This window comes from Nannospalax galili, unplaced genomic scaffold, assembly GCF_000622305.1.
Source record: "Nannospalax galili isolate Female #2095 unplaced genomic scaffold, S.galili_v1.0 scaffold1029, whole genome shotgun sequence".
NCBI lineage: Eukaryota > Metazoa > Chordata > Mammalia > Rodentia > Spalacidae > Nannospalax > Nannospalax galili.
Genome location: NW_008359198.1, coordinates 1,334,032 through 1,359,628, shown reverse-complemented (window position 1 = coordinate 1,359,628; position 25,597 = coordinate 1,334,032). Strand labels below are relative to the sequence as shown.

The window sequence follows — 25,597 nt, the reverse complement described above, 5'->3', positions numbered from 1 at the left end:
TCTCTCTCTCTCTCTCTCTCTCTCTCTCTCTCTCTCTCTCATTTTGTTTTTTGAGACAAAGTCTCACTATGTACCCAGGCTAGCTTTGAACTGATGACTTTAGCCTTTTCAAGAATTTTGAAAAGAGCCAAGCATGGTGGCACATACCTTTAGTCCCAGCACTTGGGAGGCAGAGGCAGGTGGATCTCTGTGAGTTCAAGCCCAGCCTGGTCTACATAGTGAGTTCCAGGACAGCTGGGACTATAGAGAGACCCTGTTTCAAAAAGAGCAAAAAAAAAGAATCTTGAAAAGAGTGACATGTTGGGGCTGGAGAGATGGCTCAGTGGTTAAGAGCATTGACTGCTCTTGCAGAGGACCTGAGTTCAATTCCTATCACCCATATGGCAACTGTCCTTAACTTTAGTTCCAGGAGATCAGATGCTGCCTTCTGGCCTCTGTGGGAATTGCATGCATGGGTATACTTAAATACATGCAGGCAAAACACTCATATACATAAAATAAAAATAAATATTTTTTTAAAAAGAGTGAACTGCTTGGATTAATTTAAAATGAGTTATAGTTTTTTAAAATATTTTATTTATTATTTTTATTCTATGTGTATGAGTGTATTGTCTGCATGTATGTGAATGTACCCGTGTTTTGCAGTGCCGAGGAGGTCAGAGAGGGGGTTGGATTCCACTGGAACTGGAGCTGAGGATGGTCCGTAGCCGCCATGTGGGTGCTGGAAATCGAACCTGGGTCCCCTGCAAGAGCAGTCAGTGAGTGCTTCACCAAGCTCTCATTTGCTGATGCCACTAAATCTGTCTTTACGATGACTCTCCTTTTAGAGGACTCCTGAGGAGTGCTAGGTGAATACACATGTTCATGTTGTCATCCTGAATTGAAAGGTGCTAAAGTGATTTTTGTGGGGGAGGAAGGTGGGGGTTTAGACGGTCTTCCCCATAGCCCAAGCTGACCTGGAACTCTATGTACATCAGACTGGCTTTGATCTCACAGAGTTCTACCTGCCTCTGCCTCCTGTCTGTGCTGGGATTAAAGGTGTGTGCCACCATACCTGGCTGGCTGTTAAAGTGATGAAAAGATTTTGATTTTTTTTTTTTTTTTTTTTTCTGTCATTTTGAGACAGGGTCTCCCTGTAGCCCCAGCCAATCTCTATGTTGACCAGGTTGGCCTTGAACTCAAAGAGATCCGCCTGCCTCTGCCTCCCAAGTGCTGGGACTAAAAGATTGTGCTACTATGCCCAGCTACGTTTCAAATTCTTTAAAGATAATCTGCCTCCTGTTTAGGACAGCATCATATTGACCCCGAAGAGTTGCTGTTTTGAAGAAACAAGCATATGTATCCTAACTAAAGACTGTTCAACATCTTAGAATCCAGGAGCTGATGTCTGATGCTCAGCAAGAAGCCGGTCGGATCCCTCGAACAATAGAATGTGAACTTGTTCATGACCTTGTAGATAGCTGTGTTCCAGGAGATACAGTGACTGTTACTGGGATTGTTAAAGTCTCAAATGCTGAGGAAGGTATGTTGTAACTCTTTCTTTATGACTGTCTCTCGGTGGTGATTTTTCTCTTTATAAAATACTTCTGCATGTCAAATAATTTAGGAAATTCTTCATTTTTCATGTTAGATGAAATGTTCCCTTTAAAATAAAGGTTTAGGCAGCTGTGGTGACTGATGCCTATGATTCCAGTGCTTGGGAGGTTGTGGTGGAAGGATTACCACCAGTTTAAGGCCATCTTAGGTTACATAGTGATTTCCAGACCAGTCCTGGCTACAGAGTGAGACCTTGTCTCTGAAAAGCTAAAAATAAAAGTAAATAAACATTTGTTTGTAGCTGTGACTTTCTTTAACACTCTAGTGGAGTCATTGTAGGAAAAATGAAAATAACAGTTACTGCCATTTAATACTTTGAATTTACAGGTTCTCGAAATAAGAACGACAAATGCATGTTCCTTTTGTCCATTGAGGCAAATTCTATTTGCAATAGCAAAGGACAGAAAGCAAAGGCTTCAGAGGATGGCTGTAAGCGTGGAACATTGATGGAGTTCTCACTTAAAGACCTTTATGCGGTCCAGGAAATCCAAGCTGAAGAAAACTTGTTTAAGCTCATTGTCAAGTATGTATTAAGTTACCCAAGGCTTTGTTATGTATATGCATGTCAGGGTGCTCTTGGCTACCAGAAGCAAAAACTAGTCAAAATGGTCAGCAAACTTGAGTCCCTGGGCCAAATCCAGCTCACCACCTAGCCTGTGAATGGTTTTTATATTTTTGAATGGTTGAAAAAATGAAGCGTACTCATGACCCATAAAATTATATGAAATTCAGGTTTTAGTGTCCATAAACCAAGCTTTATTGGAACAGAGACACACTCAGTCACATTTATAATGTCTTTGGCTGATTTTGTACTGTGGTGTGAGAAGCAAGTGGTAGCTACAAAGAATATATGTGACAAATACATGCTTGTGCTTAGCCTCTTACAGAAAAACAGTGACAATCTAGTTTGAGCAAGACTGTCTCACACAAATTTGTTATGTGGTTATTATTATACACTTATAATTAACATGGTATACTATTGGTACTTCTGACAGTTACTTTGATAATTTTGAAGAAATGGAGGCTATCAAGAAACTAATAGGTGCATGATACCTGGGAGATGAAAGAATGGAGATTTTCCAGTTCTTTGGGAAAAATGGATCTTGTCATGCTTTCCTATTTATTTATTTATTTGAATGTGTATGAGTGTTTTGCCTGCATGTATGTAAGTGCATCTGTGTCATGTAAAGCCTGCAGAGACCAGAAGAGGGTGTTGGATCCCCTGGAACTGGGGTTACGGGCGGTTGTTTAGCTGCCATGTGGGTGCTGGGAATTGAACCTGGGTCCTCTGCAAGAGCAGCCAGTGCTCTTGACTGTTGAGCCATCTCTCCAACCCCCATGCTTCCCTTTTTAACAAAGCTTTGGCCTCCAGGAGAATTGAGGCTTTTTCTTTCTGCCTTTACTATCTTAATTTACCAACTGAAGAAAGTTTGAGTTTCTCAAGGATTCTTTGTCCTTGAATTCTCAGAGACTTCTCTCTGAATAGCATCCAGTCCCACACTGGGAAAGCTAGTATTCTAGCCTATGATAGGTTGTGTGAGCTGTAACCTAGGGTAGGATGTGTGAGCTGCACAGGATAGCAGCAAGCAGCTAGGTAACCAAAGGGCAACCATGTTGAGGATGCAAAAACCTTTAATTCATTTTTTTTACTGGTCATACGTTAAAGCAATATTTTCAGTGGTCTTTATTTGGCAATGCTCATAGAAAGTAAGTTAGTGTGAAAAACATGAGTATTGCCAGGTGTGGAGGTGCACACCTTTAATCCCAGTACTCCAGAGGCAGAGGCAGGCAGATTTCTGTGAGTTCAAGGCCAGCCTGGTCTACATAGTAAGTTCCAGGCCAGCTGGAATTCAAAAAAGGTATTAAGCTCAATTTGTCTTTTTCTTTTGTCTCCCTATGTGTGATTTCAGTATGAAAACTAGAATTTTTCATGGCCTTTTAATTAATTTATTAACCTAGCAGATTTCTAAACTAGATAGGCTTCTTTTTTGCAAGTTTTTAGTATAACACCTCCACCAGATTCATTTGTTGTTAGTGGTTGCTTCTCACAGCACAGGTTGACTGAGACTGAGACAGTACTTTACATCCTCAGTCCTCAGGAAAAGGGTTTTTGAGTTCTACCTGATAACAGGTGCAGGATCATGAAAGAACAGGGACATTACTGGAATTTCCGATATAGGGCAAGTCATGTTTTAATTTAGATTCCTATGGAAGCAATGATGATGTCATTTATTCGGAAGAGAGCTCAGAAATGCCAGTAGAGGAAGGCAGAAATAATACAGAGAAGGGATGACAGCCAGGCTATGTTGTCTTAATGAACAGGTTATCACTAACTGCCTCCTCCTGAGACCCTTCAGACACTGCACTGTAAAACTAGTCTCAGTATTTCTTAAGAGCCTAGATTTGAAGCTGCTCCCAAGATAAGAAATAACCCAGCACTTCTGGCCTTCCCCTCTTGTCTACTGATGATGTGTCTGTGACCTAGAAAAGACCTTTGTAGATAGGTACAGGTGCTTGGGAAGGGACCAGAAGTAAATAGATAGGAACATGGTGAACATGAGTGGACACTAGCTTCTGTGTTTACATATATTAAAACGGGAAAGATTCACATTTTACTTTTGACTACTACCCTGTCCATTTTGGTTTGTACCTTGCTTACAAAATGAATAAATGTAAATATACTTCTGTGTTTATGTGTGTGTATGCACATATGTGCACATGTATATGCATAAATATGGAAGCCAGATGTCAACATCTGGTGTGTTCCTTCTTTCTGGGTCTCAGCATCTTATGTTTGGAGCAGTCTCTCACTGAACCTGGAGCTCACTGGTTAGCTAGGCTGGCCTCCATAGTGCTAGGCTTATAGGTTCTTGCCACTACACCCAGTTTTTTTACATGGGTGCTAGGGATCTGAAATCTGGGCCCCATGCTTATCCAGCAAGCATTTTACCAACTGAGCCACCTCTCCAGTCCCCATTAATATATTTCTTTATATTCATATTCTTCAAATTTTTATTTATTTATCTTTATTTTATGTGTATGAGCTTTACCTGTATGTATTAAGTGCAACTATGTTGTACAATGTTTATGGAGGCCAGAAGAGGACATTGGATCCTCTGAAACTGGAGTTATAGACAGTTGTTAACCACCATGTGGGTACTGGGAACTGAACTGGGTACTCTCTAAAAGCAGCCAGTGCTTTTAACCACTGAGCCACTTCTCCAGCCCCTGTATTCATATTCTTAATCTGACCCTTTCAGAATTGAACTGAAAAGAAATGCAATTTTATGCCATCTTAAAATACTAATATTTTGTACTGAGCTCACTCATTAGTGTCCTCTTTTCAGTGACTTGACTACACAGGTCTAAAGATGCCTATTCATATAAAATACAAAGAACTCTATAAAATGGAAGACCCTAATTATAGTGATTTTTTTTTTTAAGGCTAGTTCTGTCAGAATATCATCTGTATTTTAGGTTACTTTAAGTTGTTTTGTGAGTATCCTGCCCTGCTTACAGAGGCACACATTTTGAAGCATTCTCATTATAGATTAAATAAATAATTTTTAAAAGTTAAAGTCAGAATAAAATTTATGGGATTATTTGAGAAGATGTAAAATTTGTCTTTTGACACTAAGTAAAGCAAATTAAGAAAGCTGTAAAGTAGATCTTCTAATGGACAGATGGATTTATAAGTTGTATTGTGTTTTTCAGCTCACTTTGCCCTGTCATATTTGGTCATGAAGTAAGTATTTTACTTCCTCTTCACTCACAAAGTATATCAAGTTGGTAATAGTAGTACTTTTAATGAGTTCCTTTTACCAGTTATTAATATTTTAATATGAATCTGCATTGTCAATTGATGATGTGGGAAACATAACAGCTCCCTGAAGTATTGTCCTTTTAAAGTGACTAAACACTAAAAAAAAAAGCAGGTGCCAGCAAGGATTTCTCACTTTGGTTAGACTGCCTTGCAAAGTCAGACTTTATTTAGTAATTTCTAAGATATATCTGATTTATAGCCTTTAAAAGTTTTGTTTTTTAATCTTTGTTTTATTTTGTGGTTTTTCCATTTGTTTGTTTTGAGACAGGGTCTTCCTGTAGCCACCACTGGCCTCAAACTATGTAGATTAGGCTGGCCTCAATCTCACAGAGACCTGCCTGCCTCTGCCTCAAAAGTGCTGGGATTAAAGGTGTGCACCGCTCTGTCCGACTTTTTAATTATTTATGTTAGAGAAATTTTTGTGTCTAGAGTTTCATTTTTTGAGATAGGGTTTTGCTTTGTAGTCCTGTGTAGGCCTTGACCTCTTAATCGCCCTGCTTTTGTATCTCAAGTGCTGGATTTGCAGACATGTGCCACCATGCTTGACTTTGTTTCCAGATTTTTATTATAAAAAAGATTAAGTTTAGTCACACTTAAAAAAATTCTGATTGATTGACTGTAGCTCAGAGATTGAGCATTTGCCTAATCATGTACAAGACCTTGGATTCAATGCCAGAACTGCTGAGGTAAAAGATAGCCTTCAACATGGTGGCGCAGGCCTTTAATCCCAGCACTTGGGAGGCAGAGTCAGGCAGATCTCTGAGCTCAAGGCCAGCCTGGTCTACATAGTGAATTCCAGGCCAGCTGGGGCTACACGGAGACCCTATCTCAAAAACACCAAAAAAAAAAGAACCTTGAAACGAGTCAGTGAGAACCTTGAAACAAGTCAGTGTTGTAAGCATATGGGGGGCCACTCATCTTGCCACTCACTTTTCTACTTCTGTCCTTCTCTCCTTCCATACACAGCTTGTTAAAGCAGGCCTGACATTAGCACTCTTTGGAGGGAGCCAGAAGTATGCAGATGATAAAAACAGAATTCCAATTCGAGGAGACCCGCATGTCCTTATTGTTGGCGATCCAGGTTTGGGAAAGAGTCAGATGCTACAGGTAGAAAATAAATTATATTCTAGTTTCCCTTTTGCTTATATAATATATGAACGACTGGCATAATTTCTTAAAGCACAGAATGTGTGTGCGTGTTCCAGAGGATCTGGTTTGTCCAGGAGTATAGAGGAACTGGAGTGTGAGTAATACACGGTGTGCATCTGGCTCTGTTTTCACATTGAGCCATTCTCTGCACTTCAGGCTTCATGAGCATCCTATCTATGAAGATATTAAATATGGTGAAACATTGACTATTTCCATGACACTGTTTTTGATCTAGCAGTACTTTGCTAGTTTTTATTGTTTTAAAATATTTATTATTTTTATGTGTATGAGTGTTTTGCCTACATGTATGTAGCTATACCCATGTCATACAATGCCCACAGAGGTCAAAAGAGGCTGTTGGATCCCCTGGAACTGGACTTATGGATAGTTGTTAGCTGCCATGTGGGTACTGGGAACTGAACCCAGGTCCTCTACAAGAGCAGTCAATGCTCTTTAACTGCTGAGCCATCTCTCTAGCCCTGCTAGTCTTTATTTTGATGTGACCTTAGCTATGAGCAGAACAGTGAAGGAAGCAAAGGTCATGCATTCTGTCTTCCCATAAGCACTGTACTTGGCTCCAGAGTCTGCTGATAAAAGTAAGGGTTCTGTCTAAATACATCTCCATCACTTCTCTGAATCCAAAGCAGAGCAGCTCTTAATGACCAGTCATTTGTTGGCCACCAAGAAGATTCTGCCTCTGTCATCCAGAGCCCATGGTATTTACCTCCTGGGTTCATGATGACTCCAGAAGATGTTGCTTGTTGAAATGCTTGTAATTTCCCCACAGTGATACCTGGTAAGCACAGTGTCCTTCCTAAGGACACGTGCCCATGAACCACCCCCAACCCCCTCCTTCCCCACCCGGGGTGAAGAATGTAGCCAAACCAAAGGCTCCCTGGCCCTTTGGTGAGTTGTAGTCAGTCCTGTGGCTGATTAGTTTTTGTCCAGCAGTTGAGAACTCTGGTTGTATATGTTACCTTTGGAACTCTTAGTGCCACAGCCAGCCTGAAACTAGTACCTGCATGTATAGAACTCTGCAGGTGGTTCTGGTGTGCAGCCAAGACTGAGACTTGGCTTTGATCTTGTCATTACATTATCATCCCACCAACCTTATGTGAGTCATCCTTTATTCCCTGTGGTTGGCTGTTAAACCACTCATTTTAATTCCATTAAAACATTGCATCCTTGTTTGGGTCCCTTTGGTCAGTTTTGGTCAGTTGACAATTCTGTTAATGAGCTCTTGTAACAGCCAGACGACTAAGGCACAGAGTACCTAGTTGTGAGTGAAAGTTTGTAATAAAAGTTGAGAGCAGAGTACTTCACCAGAGTCAGTACAACTGGAAGCCTGATTTAACCTCACAGTGTCTGATTATCTGTCCACATCTTTTTTTTTTAATTTATTTATTATTTTTATGTACTGTATGTGTGTATTGCCTGCATGTAGGTAAGTGCACCTGTGTTGTGCAATGCCCTCAGAGGACAGAAGAGGCTGTCGGATCCCCTGGAACTGGAGTTACAGATAGCTGGGTGGGTGCTGGGATTCGAACCTGGGTCTTCTGCAAGAATAGCCAGTGTTCTTAACCGCTGAGCCATCTCTCCAACCCCTATCTGTCCACATCTTAAAATTTTGTGTCACTTAACTGTATAAAACGTAATTTTTTTTCCTTGTATGCGTTGTTTAGTTAGAAAGTTCTTCTTGACAAATAAACAGTTCCAGAATATATTTATTGGCTCTGGGAAAATTTTATTGCCAAGAATGACATTGTTAATTTTTTTTCTTCTACCTAGAATAATGCTTTTAAAACCCTTGCTTGGGCTGGGGAGATGGCTCATTGGATCTGAATTCAAATTCTCAGCACTCACATAAAAAGCAAGGCTGTACATACCTATAGCCCCAGCAATGGGGGCAGAGACAGGTGCTGGCCCCTAGTCCAGTCAAACCAGTGAGCTTCTGGTTCAGTGAGAGGTTATCTTGGGCAGTAAGGTAGAGAGCCAAAAGACGAAAACAGCCTTCACATGCATGCACTACACATGTATACCACACACAGATCCAAAACAAGAACATCAAAAATCACTCTAGAACAATAAAAGTAAACCTCTTGGCTCAATTTTTAAAATCAATATTAATAGGAATTAAACATTGCAAATAATGGAGGGGGTTATTGCATATAAGTACCACTAAGCCAGGTTTTTAAAAATTAGGCCAACACTAACAGAAGCTACTTTTTTTTTTTTAGCTTTTTTTTTTTGGTCTTTTTAAGACAGAGTCTCCCTATAGCCCCAGCTATCCTGGAACTCACTGTGTAGACCAGGCTAGCCTTGAACTCACAGAGATCCACCTGCCCAGTCCAAGTGCTGGGATTAAAGGCATGCGCCACCATGCCCGGCCTGCTACTTACACTTTTTATTTCTGTTTTCTACTGACTACTCAGTAAACCATCCCAGACTAACAAAGAAGGCTGAGACTATATCTCCGTTGGTAGAATGTGTGTCTGCTATGGACAGAACCTTGGGTTCAATCCCTAGAAACACATAAACCTTGTAAACATAGTGGCATACCCCTGTAATCTCAGCACTTGGGAAGTGGAAGCAGGAAAGTCAGGAGTTCAAGGTCATCTTTTGCCCTACATTGTGAGTTTGAGGGCAATTTGAGCCACATGAAACCCTCCCCGTCCTCCCCCCTCAAAAAGGACTTAACAAAGAGCTATAGATCAGGGATAGAGCACTTGCTTAGTATATACAAGGCTCTGGATTTGATCCCTAGTACCCCAGGATGGGAGGGTGGGAGTCAGTAATAAGGAGTTGCAAATAATGAAAATAATGATGGTTCTGTTTATTGTGCCAGCATCACAAGGTGACTGTGATGTGTAGTGCATAGGGCTGGAGCACATCATTGACATAGGCAACTCTGTGAACACAGTTGGATATACAGTTGGTTTTGTAGCATATACTTATTGTGGACTAGCTACCAGATTAAATGCCTGTTGGCATACATAATTTCATTATGACTTTATTAATTTGCTCTGCCTTACTTCAGAGGTTCTTTTAGCTCTGTGTGATTCAGTTTTCTGACCTGCCAAAGCGTGTCCATTCAGTGGATGTTTTTCCAGCTGATGATGTTTAAAGATGCATTGGAGTTTTAAAGTTAGTACTCAGGGTTTGCTCTTTGAATTTGAAAATGAAGCATAAAATGGAATTATATTGAGTGTTCACATAACCATAGCCCAAAGTGAGACTGTCTGGGTTTGATGGAGTCTTGGCTTTACACCTTCATAGCTCTATAGTTTCTACCAGTAAATGAGAATATACCTTCCTCTTTGGTGGTGGTGAAGATTGTAAAGAATACTGGGCATACAGCTAACCTCTGAACTGTTAACTATTAGCTGTATATGTGTGTGTGTGTGTGTGTGTGTGTGTGTGTGTGTGGTGTTGTGGAGGCAAAAGGTTGATATCAGTGAATTCTTTATCACTTTGCAAGCAAGCCCCTGGGGTTTGCCCATCTCTACCCCTGAAGGGCCCAGGCTGTAGAAGTGTGCTGTCTACCCAGCTTTTATTTTTTAAAAAATTATTTTTAAGTGTCTGAGTGTATTGCATTGCCTACATGTGTGTTAGTGTACACACATGTTGTACAGTTGGGCAGTGCCTGTGGAGGTCAGAAGAGGGTGTTGGATCCCCTGGAACTGGAGATACAGATGGTTGTTAGCGCTGCCATGTGGGTGTTAGGAATCGAACCCAGGTCCTCTGCCAGAGCAGTCACTGCTCTTAACCACTGAGCCATCTCTCCAGCCCCTACCCAGCTTTTATAAGGGAGCTAGGGATCAGAACTCAGGTTGTCATGCTTGCCTTGCAAGCACTTTACCCACTGAGCCATCTGTCCAGTCCACTGAGTGATTGTTTTAAACCTGTTGTTCCCATAGGCGGCGTGCAATGTTGCTCCCCGTGGTGTGTATGTCTGTGGTAATACCACAACCAATTCTGGTTTAACTGTAACTCTTTCAAAAGACAGTTCCTCTGGAGACTTTGCTTTGGAAGCTGGTGCCCTGGTACTTGGTGATCAAGGTGAGAGACCAAAGGGAAGTAATAATTCTGGGGTTTTAAAAAAAATCTAGCTTTTTTTTGAGACAGTGGCCTCACTGTCTATGAGTGTCAAATAATAATTGAAAATATCGTACTGTCATTTTAATTTATGCTATACAGTTGAAACTTAGTATCATTCATTTTCAGAATCTTATAGCAGATATATGTAAAAATTAAATAGTCACACAAAAGCCTTTAGTTCCTAGCATTCTGTGTTAGTAATTTCCCTGCAGTTGCAGCTAATACCTCATATTACAGAGCTGTGCTTGAGTCTTCTGACTTGTGTAGCCCATGCTCTTCTTCCCAAATCATGCTGAGTAGTAGTAATGTATTCTCCAAGTATGTCCTGTGCACATACACACTAGGTGCTGGGAATGAGGCAGTCAAGATGCCCAAGTGCTACTCTAAGGAACATACCATAAAGCTTCAAAGCAGGCTTTAAAACAAATGGTTACAAATGTGCTATGATTGTACTGTCCCACAGTCCCCAAACACCTAGCTCAAATAGCACATTTTCTTGAAACTTTTTATACCCCTTTCTGTTTTAACTTTACCCCCTACTTCAGAAAACTCTTCTCACATAATTAAATGGTTTTGAAAGTATACTTCTTATATGTATGTATCTTATCTACTCTGCTTAATTTAAGTCTTTAAATTTTTTTTTTTTTTGGTCTTTTTGAGACAGGGTCTCCCTGTAGCCCCAGCTGTCCTAGAACTCACTGTGTAGACCAGGCTGGCCTTGAACTCACAGAGATCTCCCTGCCTCTGCCTCCCGAGTGCTGGGATTAAAGGCATGAGCCACCATGCCTGGCAGTCTTTAAAATTTTAAGACTCCCTTTCATGTCTTCATTTATAGAGCCCTCCCGAAATAGTGCTTTACCTATGGAAAGTGGTGAATGAATAAGTGAAACATAGAATTTAGATAAGACAAGTATATCGGGGCTGGAGAGATGACTCAGCAGTTAAGAGCACTGACTGCTCTTGTAGAGGACTAGGGTTCAAGTCCCAGCACCCATATGGTGTGTAACAACCATCTGTGACTCCAGTTCCAGGGGACCCAATGCCATCTTCTGACTTCCTTGAACATTGCATGACATGGTGCACTTACATACACGCAGGCAATACTCTCATACACATAAAAATAATAAAATATTTTTTAAAAAAAGACAAGTATGTCATTTGCTGTAAAACAAATAGTTCTCCATTGTTCGACATTTTGATAAGATTAAATTCTGGAAACAAATGGAAAAAATGATTGTGAAATAACTTGTCTGTGGAATCTGGAACTTGCCCTAATCAGACCTGATCTGAAACAATGCTTTGTCTGTTGTTCTATGACTATAGGCATTTGTGGAATTGATGAATTTGATAAAATGGGTAACCAACATCAAGCCTTGTTAGAAGCAATGGAACAACAATGTATTAGTCTTGCTAAAGCAGGTGTGGTTTGCAGCCTCCCTGCAAGAACTTCCATAATTGCTGCTGCAAATCCAGTGGGAGGACACTACAATAAAGCCAAAACAGTTTCTGAGAACTTAAAGTAAGTCTCCTCAAGTATGTCTGCCTTCAAGACACTGAATCCCTGAAGACGTACAGATAACTGAGTACACAAGTAGATAGCTCACGGATGCTAGTCTTTTAATAAATGTGCAAAAATACACTTAAACGCTGAAAAAACCAGTGTGGTACCATTGATAACCCACCAGACTGGTAAATGTTTTAAATGTATTAATCACTACTAACAAAGAAGTGGGGAAAGAGTTCTCACATACTCAGCTTAATATTTTGAATGATGCTGGCATGGTAGTACTTGCCTTTAATCCTAGCACTCAGGAGGCAGATGCTGGCAGATCACTGTGAGTTCCAGGCTAGCCTGGCCTACAGAGCAAGTTTCAGGCCAGCTGGAGCTACAGGGAGACACTGACTCAAAAAGACCAAAAAAAAAAGATTTTGAAGAACAACTTGGTATTATTAAATGTACATTGTTCAGCCATCCTACTTTTAGACAGTCCTGATCATATTCAAATGCAGTTGTGCCTGGAAAAACAATACCACATGCAATCAGTGAAAAAGTAGCTACCAAGTGCATAAAGATGTTTGTAGAGTGTATACTGCAGCATTGCTTATCACTGTCAAAAATCAGAAACACCTCGCAGACACCGTTAGACTGAGGCGGAAGCAGCAGTGAGGAGGAGGCAGCGTTGCCCATGCTAACAGGCACCTGTCTGTCTCACTGCCGGGTGAGCCCGTGGCACACGCTGTGGAACGTAAGCCCAGCTTTTCAAAAACATGTTTACTTTGTGTAGGTGCTTTCTCTTCTAATTCAATTTGTACTGATTGGACAAAATGTGTGGGAAAGAGAAAACAATTTTAATAGATATAACAGTGAGAAGACAAAAGAATGCCTCGGGAAAAACAAGAGCCTCAGGTGTAATAGGGGGAAAAGCTTGTTTTTTTTTTTGAAATGCGAAATCTCACTCTGTTCCCTGTTACTGGTCTTAAAATCATGGGCTTAATTGATCCTCCACCTCACCTCCCTAGTAGCTGGCACTACAAGCCTGTGGTGCTGTCCCTGGCTAATTTAAAAGTGTTCTACAATTTATATATTTAAGATACAAATAGGCCAAAAAGATGGCTCAGTGGGTAAAGCTACTTGCCACCAAACCTGACGACCTGAATTGAGTCCCTGGGACCTCCTTGGTGAAAGGAGAGAACTGTCTCCTACAAGTTGTCCTCTGACCTCCTCATGTGGTCCATGGTCTGTGTGCACACTATGTGTAAAAAAAAATTAAATGAAAAAATAAGAAACAGTCTTGGATACATCATCATAAAACACACAACTTCACTTAGAGATTTGGGATGTTCTGTTGTCATTGCCACCAAAAAAAGCCACTCTATTGGTAGTTTTTCTTGAGGAGAATAACAGCATACTATATTATAAAGTTTGTAAAGATTCTGTTGAACAAAACTACAACGACTTGGTTCTGCTTTTTTTTTTTTTAGCATAAGCCTGCTTTGGTGGTTTTATCAAATTCTTTAAACCCTCTGGTTTCACTTTCCTTGTCTCAGATAGCAATGGTACCTGGATTGATGGGCTCAGTAAGATGACTGAGTAGAACATAGCATCTTTCCTCTTATTCTAGGTGACATGTAAATGCACTTTGTAGAAAAAGTAGAATTTTGCTTTTAAGAGGGGCATGGGTACTCCGAGAGACAATGTTTTGTTGAGATGAGATAAAAAGCTCAAGAATTACTCAGATAGCCTCTGATCTTAGCATTAGCATTGTTAGTGTTAATAGCACATAAAGGAGCTTAAGTGACTTTGATGGTACAAGAACAGACTATGTCTTCAACCTACCAAGCTTGAAGCACATAGAGGTGCCTTGCATGTGGAGGAGGAGTGGAACAGGTGGCTAGATTGAATCCCACAGCTTAGTTCCTTAACCTAAAGCTTGATTCCTTTTTTGTTGAAGTTCTACGTGGGACTGGAATAGTAAATTACTAAACTGTTTTAGTTTTTTCTGGTTGGATCCCAATCATTGTTTATTCTGTCTTTCATGTGCCCTAGAATGGGGAGTGCCCTACTCTCCAGGTTTGATTTGGTCTTTGTCCTGATGGATACCCCAAATGAGCAGCATGATCACTTACTTTCTGAACATGTGATTGCAATCAGAGCTGGAAAGCAGAGAGCTGTTAGCAGTGCCACGGTAGCTCATATGAGAAGTCAAGATTCAAATACTTCTGTACTTCAAGTGGTTTCTGAGAAACCATTATCAGAGAGACTGAAGGTATACGTGTTTCTTCTTAATCATTCCGTTTGATTCCACTTGAATGTCCAAGTTCAGTGTGTAATAGAGACTGGGAGTGTGGCATGGTGTTAAAGCATGTGCTTAGCATGTGTGGGGCTTAGAATTTAATCCCTAGAATACTCCCCACCCCATCCCCCCAAAATTTGTCTTCCTCCCTAGAAATTTACAGGCTACTAGAGTTAATGTAAACTTACTTGAAATCATTTAAATCATTGGGAATGAAAGCTATAGCCATAGTGCTTGGCTTATTTGGACAGTGTTTTGAATTTTTTATTTACCTAAACAAGTTATTTCAGGAGGAATATTTAATTTGTTACTTGTAATCTTGAGCCTTTTTTATCATGCTTTAGGTGCTTCCTGGAGAAACAATAGATCCAGTTCCACATCAGCTGTTGAGAAAGTACATTGGCTATGCACGGCAGTATGTCTGTCCACGATTGTCCACAGAAGCTGCTCAAGTTCTTCAAGATTTCTACCTGGAGCTCCGGAAACAGAGCCAGCGGCTAAGTAGCTCACCAATCACTACCAGGCAGCTGGAATCTTTGATTCGTCTGACAGAGGTTTGTATTTTTACATTCCTGCTTTCTATGACGAAAAGAAGTGGGTAGGAGGAGTTTGGCCTGGTGACATAAACCTATAATCACAGTTATTCATGAGGCTGAGGCAGGAGGATTGCAAGTTTAAGGTCTGCATGGACTACAGACTGGGTAACAGTGTGAGACCTGCGTCAAAATCAAAAGCAAAAAAGAGGGCCGGTGTATGTCAGTGGTAGAATGCTCCTTAGCATAGTTAGTGCCCTAGGTCCAACCCCCAAGACTGCACAAAAAGAAAAGGTGGAGGGTGCAGTATGACTTCACTTTTGATCAAGTTTCTTCATTATTCACTCAATTTTTCTTTCTTTAAGAGACATTGGGGCTGGAGAGATGGCTCAGTGGTTAAGAGCACTGGCTGTTTCTTGCAGAAGACCCAGTTTTGAAACCTAGCACCCACATGGTGGCTAACAACCATCCGTAACTCCAGTTCTAGGGGATCTGACGCCTTCTTCGCTCCTCCAAGGGCACTGCAGGACGTGGGTGCACTTATACACATGTGGGCATAACACTCATACACATAAAATAAAATAGACATTAGAGATGGGTAAATATGTTTTTTTTTTTTTTAAGGTTTCATTATGTCTGTAACATCAAAGCTATAGATTTCTTTCCAGGAATAGAACCAGCTGCTTACTAAGCAGCTTTTATTTAATGAAACAGATTTCTGGAGTATCTGAAAAGTAGTTAGATGAAGTGGAATTCTGGAATTCCAAGTTGAGTATATGAGAACATGGAATGTGTCAGGTGCCTTAAATGTTTGTGCCAGTTACAGCACAGTTTTTGTGACAGCAACACTTTCTTCCACACTGTGCAGTGCTAGGAACTTTGGCAGTTAGAATGAGCTGGGTCAGATCTGAAGGTTCTTTTGCTCCTAAAATGGGATTAACGCCTATGATTTTAGTTTAACAAACTAATAGATTTCCTGGAAATCAAAGGCAAGGAAAAAACAAGTATTTTCATAACCAAATCTCCTAAAATGAATACTCAGCAAAAGATGTTAGAAAGTAAAAATAGGTTTGGGTCATGCTCATTTTGTACTTTTTTAATATTTTAAACACACTTATTATTAATTTGAGAATTGCATGGATGCATACAAGGTATCTTGATCATCCCATGCTCCTCCCTAACTCCTCTCAGTTCCACCTGCTACCACCTTCCAACTTCTTGCTTTCCCCTTTTTAAATAACCCACAGAGTCCAATTTGTGCTGCCCATTCACTCATGGGTGCGTCGGATTGTTAATTTTGACTTTTTTTGATTGATTTATTTTTATTTTATGTATATGAGTATATTGCCTGCATGTCCTGCAGTGTCCACAGATACCAGGAAAGGGCATTGGATACCCCTTTGGAACTGGAGTTATGGACAGTTGTTAGCTGCCATGTGGGTGTTGGGTTTCGAATGTTGGTCTTCTGCAAGAACAGCCAGTTACTCTTAACCACTCATCCCTCTAGCCCCTAATTTTGACTTTTAATATTACCATTCTCTCCCTCAAACATCAGCTTTTACATACAGTGAATAAGCATAGACATGCCATACCTGCACAAATAATGCTAAAAGCATTTATCTTTTGTTGTTTTAAAGTAGTTGTTTTCTTTCATAGGCACGAGCAAGGTTAGAATTGAGAGAAGAAGCAATGAAAGAAGATGCTGAAGATATAGTTGAAATTATGAAATATAGGTAAGGTCAGCACTACTGACTTACGGGGAGGGGCTGTGCATGCACATGTGCATGCCCGGGGTCTTGTGGTTGTCAGGCTAACTTCTGAAAGTGTTCTTTCTTCCTCCATGTGGGTCCGGGGGATCAAACTAATGTCAGGATTGATGACAAGAACCTTTACCTGCTGAACCATTATGGCACCTTCATTTTTGTAGGAATCTACCCCACCCCTCACCGCTTTCTGTTTCTCTGGTGTTTTTATTTGATAATTTCTGTTTCTTCAAAAGTAAATGAATTGTATAGATACTGTGTAGTTTGCTTTATGTGAGAACCAGGCTGCTTTGCCAGTTGTTCCCCTCTGACATTTAATGAAAGTGCTATATAGCTAAAGAGCAAGGGTTTTACAGTCCGTCTTCAGGCTGCTGTAGCATGTTACCATGGGGGCTGGTGAGATGGCTTAGAGGGTAAAAGTGCTTCCCGCACATACCTGTTTCCCAGAACTCACATAAGTGTGGAAGGAGAGCACCAACTCCACAGAGTTGTCCTCTGACCTCCACCTGTGTGCAAGTGGCATGCATGTACCCCAACAATAGTAACTATACCATATGTTGAATTCAGATGTGTTGTGTGTGATACCATAGATAAGGGCAAACATGGCTCTGGCACTTTAGTGGATACTCAGTGGACACTGTTCACTTTCAGTGCTCCTTTAGTATGTGTTAGTGGACACTATGATCATTGCTAGGTAAGTGCATGTTAGTAAATATTTGGTGGACACTGTTCACTATTAGTGCTAGTTTAGTGCACGTTAGTGGACATTCAGTGGACACTGTCAACATTGGTTTACGGCATGTTAGTGGACACTCAGTGGACTGTCAGCGCTAGTTTAGTGCATGTTAGTGGACACTCGGTGGACACTGCTCACTATTAGTGCTCGTTTAGTGCACGTTAGTGGACATTCAGTGGACACTGTCAGCATTGGTTTATGGCATGTTAGTGGACACTCAGTGGACTGTCAGCACTAGTTTAGTGTGTTAATGGACACTCAGTGGACACCATCAGCTCTAGTGCACGTTTAGTGGATACTTAATGGATTATCAGCACTAGTTTAGTGCATGTTAGTGGACATTCAGACACTGTCAGCTCTAGTTTAGTGCACATTAGGACACTTGGTGGACACAGTTCATTGTCAGTCCTAGTTTAGTGCACGTTAGTGGACATTCGGACACTGTCGGCGCTAGTTTGGTACATGTTAGTAGACACTGTTTGCCATGGGTACTAGTTTTGATGACACTGAGACTGCACAAATTGTCTTTCTCTGACTCATACTGTAAACTAAATGCTTTAAAAACAGACAGATTCGGGGCTGGAGAGATGGCTCAGCGGTTAAGAGCACTGACTGCTCTTGCAGAGGACTCGGGTTTGATTCCCAGCACCCACATGGCAGCTACGAACCATCCTTAACTCCAGTTCCAGGGGAATCCGAAGCCCTCTTCTGATCGCCATGGCATTGCACGACATGGGTGCACTCACATTCACGCAGGCAATACAGTCATACACATAAAATAAAAATAATAAATAAGGGGACTGAAGAGATGGCTCAGTGGTTAGGAACACTGGTTGTTCTTGCAGAAGACCCGGGTTCGAATCCCAGCACCCACATGGTAGTTAACAACTGTCCATAACTCCAGTCCCAGGGGATCCAACAGCCTCTTCTGACCTCCGCAGGCATTGCACAACACAGGTGCACTTACCTACATGCAGGCAAAACACACCTACACATAAAAATAATAAATAGAATTTTTTAAAAGTTTGTTTAAAACATAATAAATAAAATATTTTAAAAACAGGCAGATTTTAGATTTCAGAAGTTACAAATTACACTTTTCAAAGAACATTTAGGGTGCATATCTTTTTTCAAATGGAAGCAAGGTAGCATGGATTAAAATCATTAGCTGTGGAGACTGAAGAGATGACTCAGTGGTTACACATAAAATAAATAAAATAAAATAAAGTAAAATAAAATATAAAAGATATAAAATAAAAATGAGTTTGTTACTTGAAGTGGCGTTGGCCATGCAAAGTGTTCTCATTCCCCTTTATTTTCTAGTTCCTGAACAGGGCTTGTTACCTATAGGAGAGGAGAGAGACAATATGGCAGCCAGGATTGTTTGTTGACATCCTTCAATCCCTCTTCAGCAAATGTTCCATAATGCTTATTCTGCTGTGATAGTCCAAAAACTGTTGAGAGGATGGACAGCAACCCTTGCCCTCATTAAATGTTCAGTCATGTCACATCCTTTTCTTCATAGGTGGTAGGTCTCCAAGCCTGACACTACCCTAAACTCTGTTTTTGGTCTTTTTGAGACAGGGTCTCCCTGTAGTCCCAGCTGACCTGAACTCACTATGTAGACCAGGCTGGCCTTGAACTTGCGAAGATCTGCCTGCCTCTGCCTCCCAAGTGCTGGGACTAAAGGCATGTACCACCACGCCCGGCTTTTAAAAATTTTAAATTTTTATTTTATGAGTATGAGTGTTTTGCTTGTGTGTGTGTAAGGACACCCATGTCATGCAATGCTGATAGAAGCTAGGAGGGCATTGGAGTCCCTGGAATTGAAGTTATGGGTGGCTGTTATTTGCCATGTGGGTGCTGTGAATGAAACCTGGGTCTTTTGCAAGCTAGTGCTCTTAACCACTGAGCTGTCTCTCCAGACCCCTCAAATCATTTCTGACAACTTTTCTGATAAAGAATATGATGGGGGCTGGAGAGATTAACAATAAACCTTAGAAAATGAAGAACATCGTGGATTCATCCTAAAGGCCTTAAAGAAAAGTACACTGTATTTCAGGGAGTTTGAAAATGCTCATGCATCTTACTGTTTCATCGTGTTTTGGTCTTAACTTGGATGACTCATATTTCTTTTTGTCTAGTTCATTTTCTTGTCTATGTAAAGAACTGTGTAAAGCAGCTTTATTGTTAGTGAACCTTTAAGAGCATTTCTAGGGGGCTCTTTAAGGACAGATTTGTTTTGTTTACCACCCTGAACCTACTGCCTAACCAGTGACCAATATATATTTGATTGCTAATTCATGATTAAATAACATCTTTGCCTGTTAAACTGGCTATGAGATTTTTTTTATTTTATGCCCATTGTCCAGACAGGGACTCAACTGGAGAGTTGGCTCATGGGTTGGTTAATTATCTGTAATGAGTGTTTGCAGACACACAGCTAAAACTCACTGCCAATGCCTATTTCTTTTCATGGTGCTATTGTAAAAATAAAAGAAAGCAGAAGAGAAATGGCAATAGTATCTGCCCATCATGACGTCAGTATAAGCTGAGTTCATTTCTAGAGGATTTTCAAATGTATATTTCTTTGTAAAATAAGAACACACTTTTACCCAGTAAGGCCTAAATCTGTTGTCTTAAGAATTTATTTTATAAATCAAAAATAATGTATCCAAGCTGGGCATGGTAGTGCACACATTTAATCCCAGCGCTTGGGAGGCAGAGGCAGGTGAATCTCTGTGAGATTGAAACCAACCAGGTCTACATAGTGAGTTCTAGGCCAACTAGGGCTACAGGGAGACCCTGTCTCAAAAAGACCAAAAGATAAGTAAATAAAATAATGTTTCTAGTATTTCTATCACAGTTTTCAACTCTGTTTTTTCATTTCATATTGACGTTTGTTTTTTGTTTTTGGAGACAGGGGAATCTTCCTCCATAACCCTAACTGACCTAGTACTTGTTATGTATTTCAGGCTATTCTTAAACTCAAGGAAATTCTCCTGCCTTATCCCCTGAATGCTGGGATTATAGGCATGTACCAGCATAGCTCGAAGTTATTTAAAACCAGTAACTCTTCAAAATATTTTCATGCCAGTTCATGCCATATTGAGTTTCAAAGTGGCAGAGTCTCACAGCTGTTCCCCAGCTTTGTTGTGACCAAGAAGCCCAGCGCAAACATTTCTGTAGCCATGCCACACTGGATGACGTTCTCTTCTCTTTCCTTTAAGCATGCTAGGAACTTACTCTGATGAATTTGGGAACCTAGACTTTGAGCGATCTCAGCATGGCTCTGGAATGAGCAATAGGTCATCAGCAAAAAGATTTATTTCTGCTCTCAACAACATTGCTGAAAGAACTTATAATAATTTATTTCAATTTCATCAACTTCGTCAGATTGCCAAAGAACTAAACATTCAGGTATGATAGCCTAAATATTGTAATAATTTCAGGGGCTCCTTATTAATATGTAATAGAACAAAACCAGTTTTTTATTATCTAAGATCCATCCTTACCTCTTCTCAAAGGTTTTGGCATCTTGATAATTAGAAGGAAGTTTTCTAGGAATACTTAGGTTCCACCTTTTCCTGGCAGTCCCTATGTCAAGTCATAGTAGTATCTTTGACTCTATTTCTTCATGTTAAATTGACATGATTCCACCTTTTCTTCCTACTTCAGAGTTCCAACAGAAATAAATGTGACTACACTTTAAACATGAGAACAGTTTACATGTAAGATTACCCACATAATTTCAGAAGCTAGTATGATTTTAGTTAGTTCGTTTTTTTTTATGTGTTTGAGTGTATTGCCTACATGCATGGTAAGTGTACTTGTGTTGTGCAATGCCTATGGAGGTTAGAAGTGGGTGTTGGATTCCCCTGGTACTGGAGTTACTGATGGTTGTTAGCTGCCAGCTGGGTGCTGGGAATCAAATCTGAGTCCTCTGTAAGAGCAGCCAGTGCTCTTAACTGCTGTGCCCCATGATTTTAGTTTAGTTTAGGATTCTTTGCATATTGGAGTGCTGTAAGAAATACATATAATTTTATTCACCAGGAAACTTGGCAGATATATGACTATTTAGAGACTGATTGCAGAAATTATACTTGGCATATTGCTGAATGGGCTAACTCTTGGTGTTTGCTTCCAGGTTGCTGATTTTGAGAACTTCATTGGATCGCTAAATGACCAGGGTTATCTCTTGAAAAAGGGCCCAAAGATTTACCAACTTCAAACCATGTAAAATGACTTTACCAAGTTAGGGTCACCTGTGGTTCAAGTTAATTAAAAACCATCTTAATAATGAAAACTGAGAAAGTATTCTCTGGAAAATGATATACTACAAGTATTGTAACAGAAGTGTTAAATACAGTCAGCTAAGAATGGTAAAGTCATGAGTTTATGTTCCATAACTTTTCCAGAAGGTTAAAAATAAATTATTTACATTATTTTATCCAAATGCTGTATTATATACACTTGACCTGTTTTATATTTTTATGAATATTTCATGGTTTTGTGTATTGTGTTCATCAGGATAGCATTCAAATAACACATGAACAAATGACCATGTGTTCCAGTGAAACTATTTTCAACACTAAAATTTGAATTTCATAAAAGTTTTAGGTCTCTTGGGCTGGAGGGATGGCTCAGTGGTTAAGAACACTGACTGTTCTTGCAGAGGACCTGGGTTTGATTCCCAGCACCCACATGGTGGCTACAAACTGTCCTTAACTCCAGTTCGAGGGGAATCCGACACCATCTTCTGATCTCTGTGGCATTGCATGGCACAGGTGCACTCACACACATGCAAGCAATACACTCATACACATAAAAATAAAAATATTTTAAAAAGGTTTTTTAGGTCACAAATAAAACATACTCTTGGTTTGTTTTTAACTATTCAGTAATTATAGGCAGTGGGTGTGATTTGGCCTTGGTTGGAAGCAATATAAGCTGGCTGACTTAAGCAAAAGTTCTGTTTGGTTTTTTATTTTAATATTTTATTTTTATGTATATGAGTGTATTGCTTGCATGTAGGTAACTGCACCCATGTTGTGCAATGCCTGTGGAGGACAAAAGAGACTGTTGGATCCCCTGGAATTGGAGTTATGGACAGTTGTTAGCTGCCATGTGGGTGCTGGGATTTGAACCCGGTCTTCTGCAAGAACAGTCAGTGTTCTTAACCGCTGAGCCATCTCTCCAGCCCAGAAGTTCTGTTTTTTTAATTTTGGTTAATTTACAGAGTTGTAAAAAGGCTGAGGATTTAAAAAACAACAACAACAACAACAACAACAAAAAAAACGCTTTCATGAGCAGTCTGTTCAGGTAGCCTTCTGCCTCCGTGGGCAGTCTGTTCAGGTAGCCTTCTGCCTCCGTGGGCAGTCTGTTCAGGTAGCCTTCTACCTCCGTGGGCAGTCTGTTCAGGTAGCCTTCTGCCTCCGTGGGCAGTCTGTTCAGGTAGCCTTCTACCTCCGTGGGCAGTCTGTTCAGGTAGCCTTCTGCCTCTGTGCCCCTCAGATGCCACTCTGGCACCGGGGAACTGCAGAAAGGTGAAAGAGTGCCCCACCCATGGCAGGACAGCAGCAGAGAGCATTTGTCACTGGGCCTGCTTTTGTTGCTGAGTTCAAAAGAGAAGTCTCATCTAGAAACAGCTGTCTGAAGAAGCTGGGTTACATGTCCCTTTCATAGAATGCTAGGGAGTTTCCTGAGGTCTACTTCAGGGGGGACCAATAAGGTCAGAATTTCCTGTGTTTTGTGAGAGGGTTCAAATGGAACTAGGCTTTTAGCCAAAGTATCATCCATATATATTTATGTATTATATCCAATATCATCCATATATATATATCCAATAAACACTAGCATATAAGCATCAGGCAGTGTGAACCACTTAATGACTAATTAAATTTTCAGGAAATCAAAAGATGAAAGAAAAAAAAAAAAACTGGGTAGGGGAGGTGACTTAGTTGGTAAAGTGCTTTCAGTGCAGACTTGAAGGCCCGAGTTCAGATCCCCAGTACTCTTGTTGAAAGCTCCATTTGTAACCCCGGGCAGCAAGAAAGAGGTATATCCCTAACACTCCCTGGCCAGCCAGTCTAGCTGAGTTGGTGAGGTCTGGGTTCAGAGACCCTGTGTCAAAAAACTAAGATTGGATCTAACTGAGGAAGACAATTCAGTGCCAACCACTGACCTTCATATGCAGATACTTACACACATGCAAAAGAACTGGCAAGGTACACCAAACATTTAACCAAAATACCAGAAATAGTCATACTTCACAGTAAATATTTAACCTATAGTACAGCAAAAATGAAAATGAAATGTGGGTTTATTACCATAGGATATTAATAATACCATGCAGATATTAAAATCTGACTTTTAAGAAGGAAGAATGAAACAAGTAGGTAATAGTATAAATAGTATAAATATGATGCTGTCATGGGTTGAACCTAGACACTTGTACCTGTTAGGCAACTGCTTAGCCACTGAGTTGTATCTGCGGCCTAATATGGTGATGTCTATGTCTGTTTTTTTTAAGAAACTTTTTATTACATTATTGTGGAAGGTGGCCACACTTGTGGAGGTCAAAGGATTACTTAGGGGAGTCAGTTCTCCCTTTACCATGTGAATCTAGGGTATCAAAATTGGACTTGGCTGCAAGCACCTTTACCAGCTGAGTCATTTCACTAGCCCGTGATGTTTATCTTTAAAGGCTACGATGGATGTTAAAGGGTAAGAAGAGCTAATCATCTTAATAGAATTAAAGCTTGCTTCATAAAAGTCAACACACAGTTGGCATGAGAAAGATGAAATGCATAATTGTTCAAAGAAGTATGGACTTTTTAAACCTTTATGTAAAAGGTCAAAGCTTAAGGCCATCATATAAGATTATAGGAGAAATAGGATACAAGCCTAATTTCTCAAAAGAAACTGCCATGTTTTCTTGCATTCTGTATTTGTCCATCCAGCTTCTACTAATCACAGGACTAAACTGACAGCCAAAGTTTACAAGCCATTGGTTCAGAGAAACCATTACAGACCCTCCAGCCCGAAGCCCGTTTGTGTTTCATGTCCTGCTTAAGAAGGGGCTGCCCCACCTACCAGCTGCTCACCACTGTCCTATAGCTAGCTTTGTCCTCAGCTTGCTTTTCCTTCCTTCTGTCCCCTCCTGACCATGATTATTCAAAATCCATGCCTATGATGAGAACTAGATCCCTGATTGCAGTGGTTGTTTAAAAAGAAAATAGTCTTACATTGCAAGTGCAATTTTTTAAGCTTTTCTATTTATGTCAGTGTTACAATATGTGTATGAGAAATTGAAGATCTTGAGGCTGAGAGATAGCTCAGCAGTTAAGAGCACTGGCTGTTCTTGGAGAAGACCCAGGTTCAAATCTCAGCACCCACACAGTGGCTAACAGCCATCTCTTAACTCCAGTTCCAGGGGATCCGACTCCCTCTTCTGTTCTCCGAGGGCACTGCACTTAACATTCAGGCCTAACACTTGTACACATATAAAAATGAATTTTTTTTTAAAAAATTGAAGAGCTTGATAAAATGCTTCACAAGTCTACATGTCCAATTTCTTGAGGTCTTTAAGAACGGGCTGTGTCACAGATTGGGCTGGAGAATAGTGGAAATGCTGCCGGAGCCATGCACTATCAATTTTACACAGGGACATGGGGACACAGTTGTTGAGCTGCTGCGTAGCATGGAAGGTCCCGGGTTCAAACCCCAGCACTACAGCAAATGCATGCAGATTCAGTCTGACAGAAGGAACCTATCTTACAAAGTTGCAATGCTAATGTATCAATAATGCGTAATTTATAATAACCAATTCTAACAACTGATTTGCTACTATTTTGAATTGTTTTAGAGTAAGCAGTTTTCTTTTATGCCCGTTTCCTTGTCTGTAAAAGTAAAAGCAATATTAGAGCCTATGTTGAGTTGTTGATAGCATTAAATGCATTATGGCTTATACAATAAGCATTTTTTCCCATGTAAACAAATAGTAATTGCTGTTATTGACGCCTATTCCTATTTTGGGCCTGTTTATATTTAATGCTTAAAAGAGGGGAGAGAAACTGATTCTGAAGTCTGCTGGTAACAACCCC

The 25,597-nt window shown here is 40.4% G+C and overlaps 1 protein-coding gene across 8 annotated transcripts in view; it reads left to right on the top strand.

The window, feature by feature from the left end:
- Positions 1-21,942, top strand: part of Mcm8 (minichromosome maintenance 8 homologous recombination repair factor) — a 35,842-nt gene extending 13,900 nt beyond the window's left edge. For all 8 annotated transcript variants that reach the window (XM_008822838.3, XM_008822836.3, XM_029558509.1 and 5 more), the window contains 11 exons: positions 1,371-1,522; positions 1,924-2,119; positions 5,311-5,341; positions 6,386-6,526; positions 10,486-10,627; positions 11,990-12,185; positions 14,214-14,433; positions 14,805-15,014; positions 16,650-16,726; positions 20,723-20,912; positions 21,640-21,942. In XM_008822838.3, coding sequence (XP_008821060.1) covers positions 1,371-1,522; positions 1,924-2,119; positions 5,311-5,341; positions 6,386-6,526; positions 10,486-10,627; positions 11,990-12,185; positions 14,214-14,433; positions 14,805-15,014; positions 16,650-16,726; positions 20,723-20,912; positions 21,640-21,732 — 1,648 coding nt within the window. In that variant the 3' untranslated portion in view covers positions 21,733-21,942. The remainder of the gene's footprint in view (positions 1-1,370; positions 1,523-1,923; positions 2,120-5,310; positions 5,342-6,385; positions 6,527-10,485; positions 10,628-11,989; positions 12,186-14,213; positions 14,434-14,804; positions 15,015-16,649; positions 16,727-20,722; positions 20,913-21,639) is intronic.
- The last annotated feature ends 3,655 nt before the right edge of the window (positions 21,943-25,597 follow it).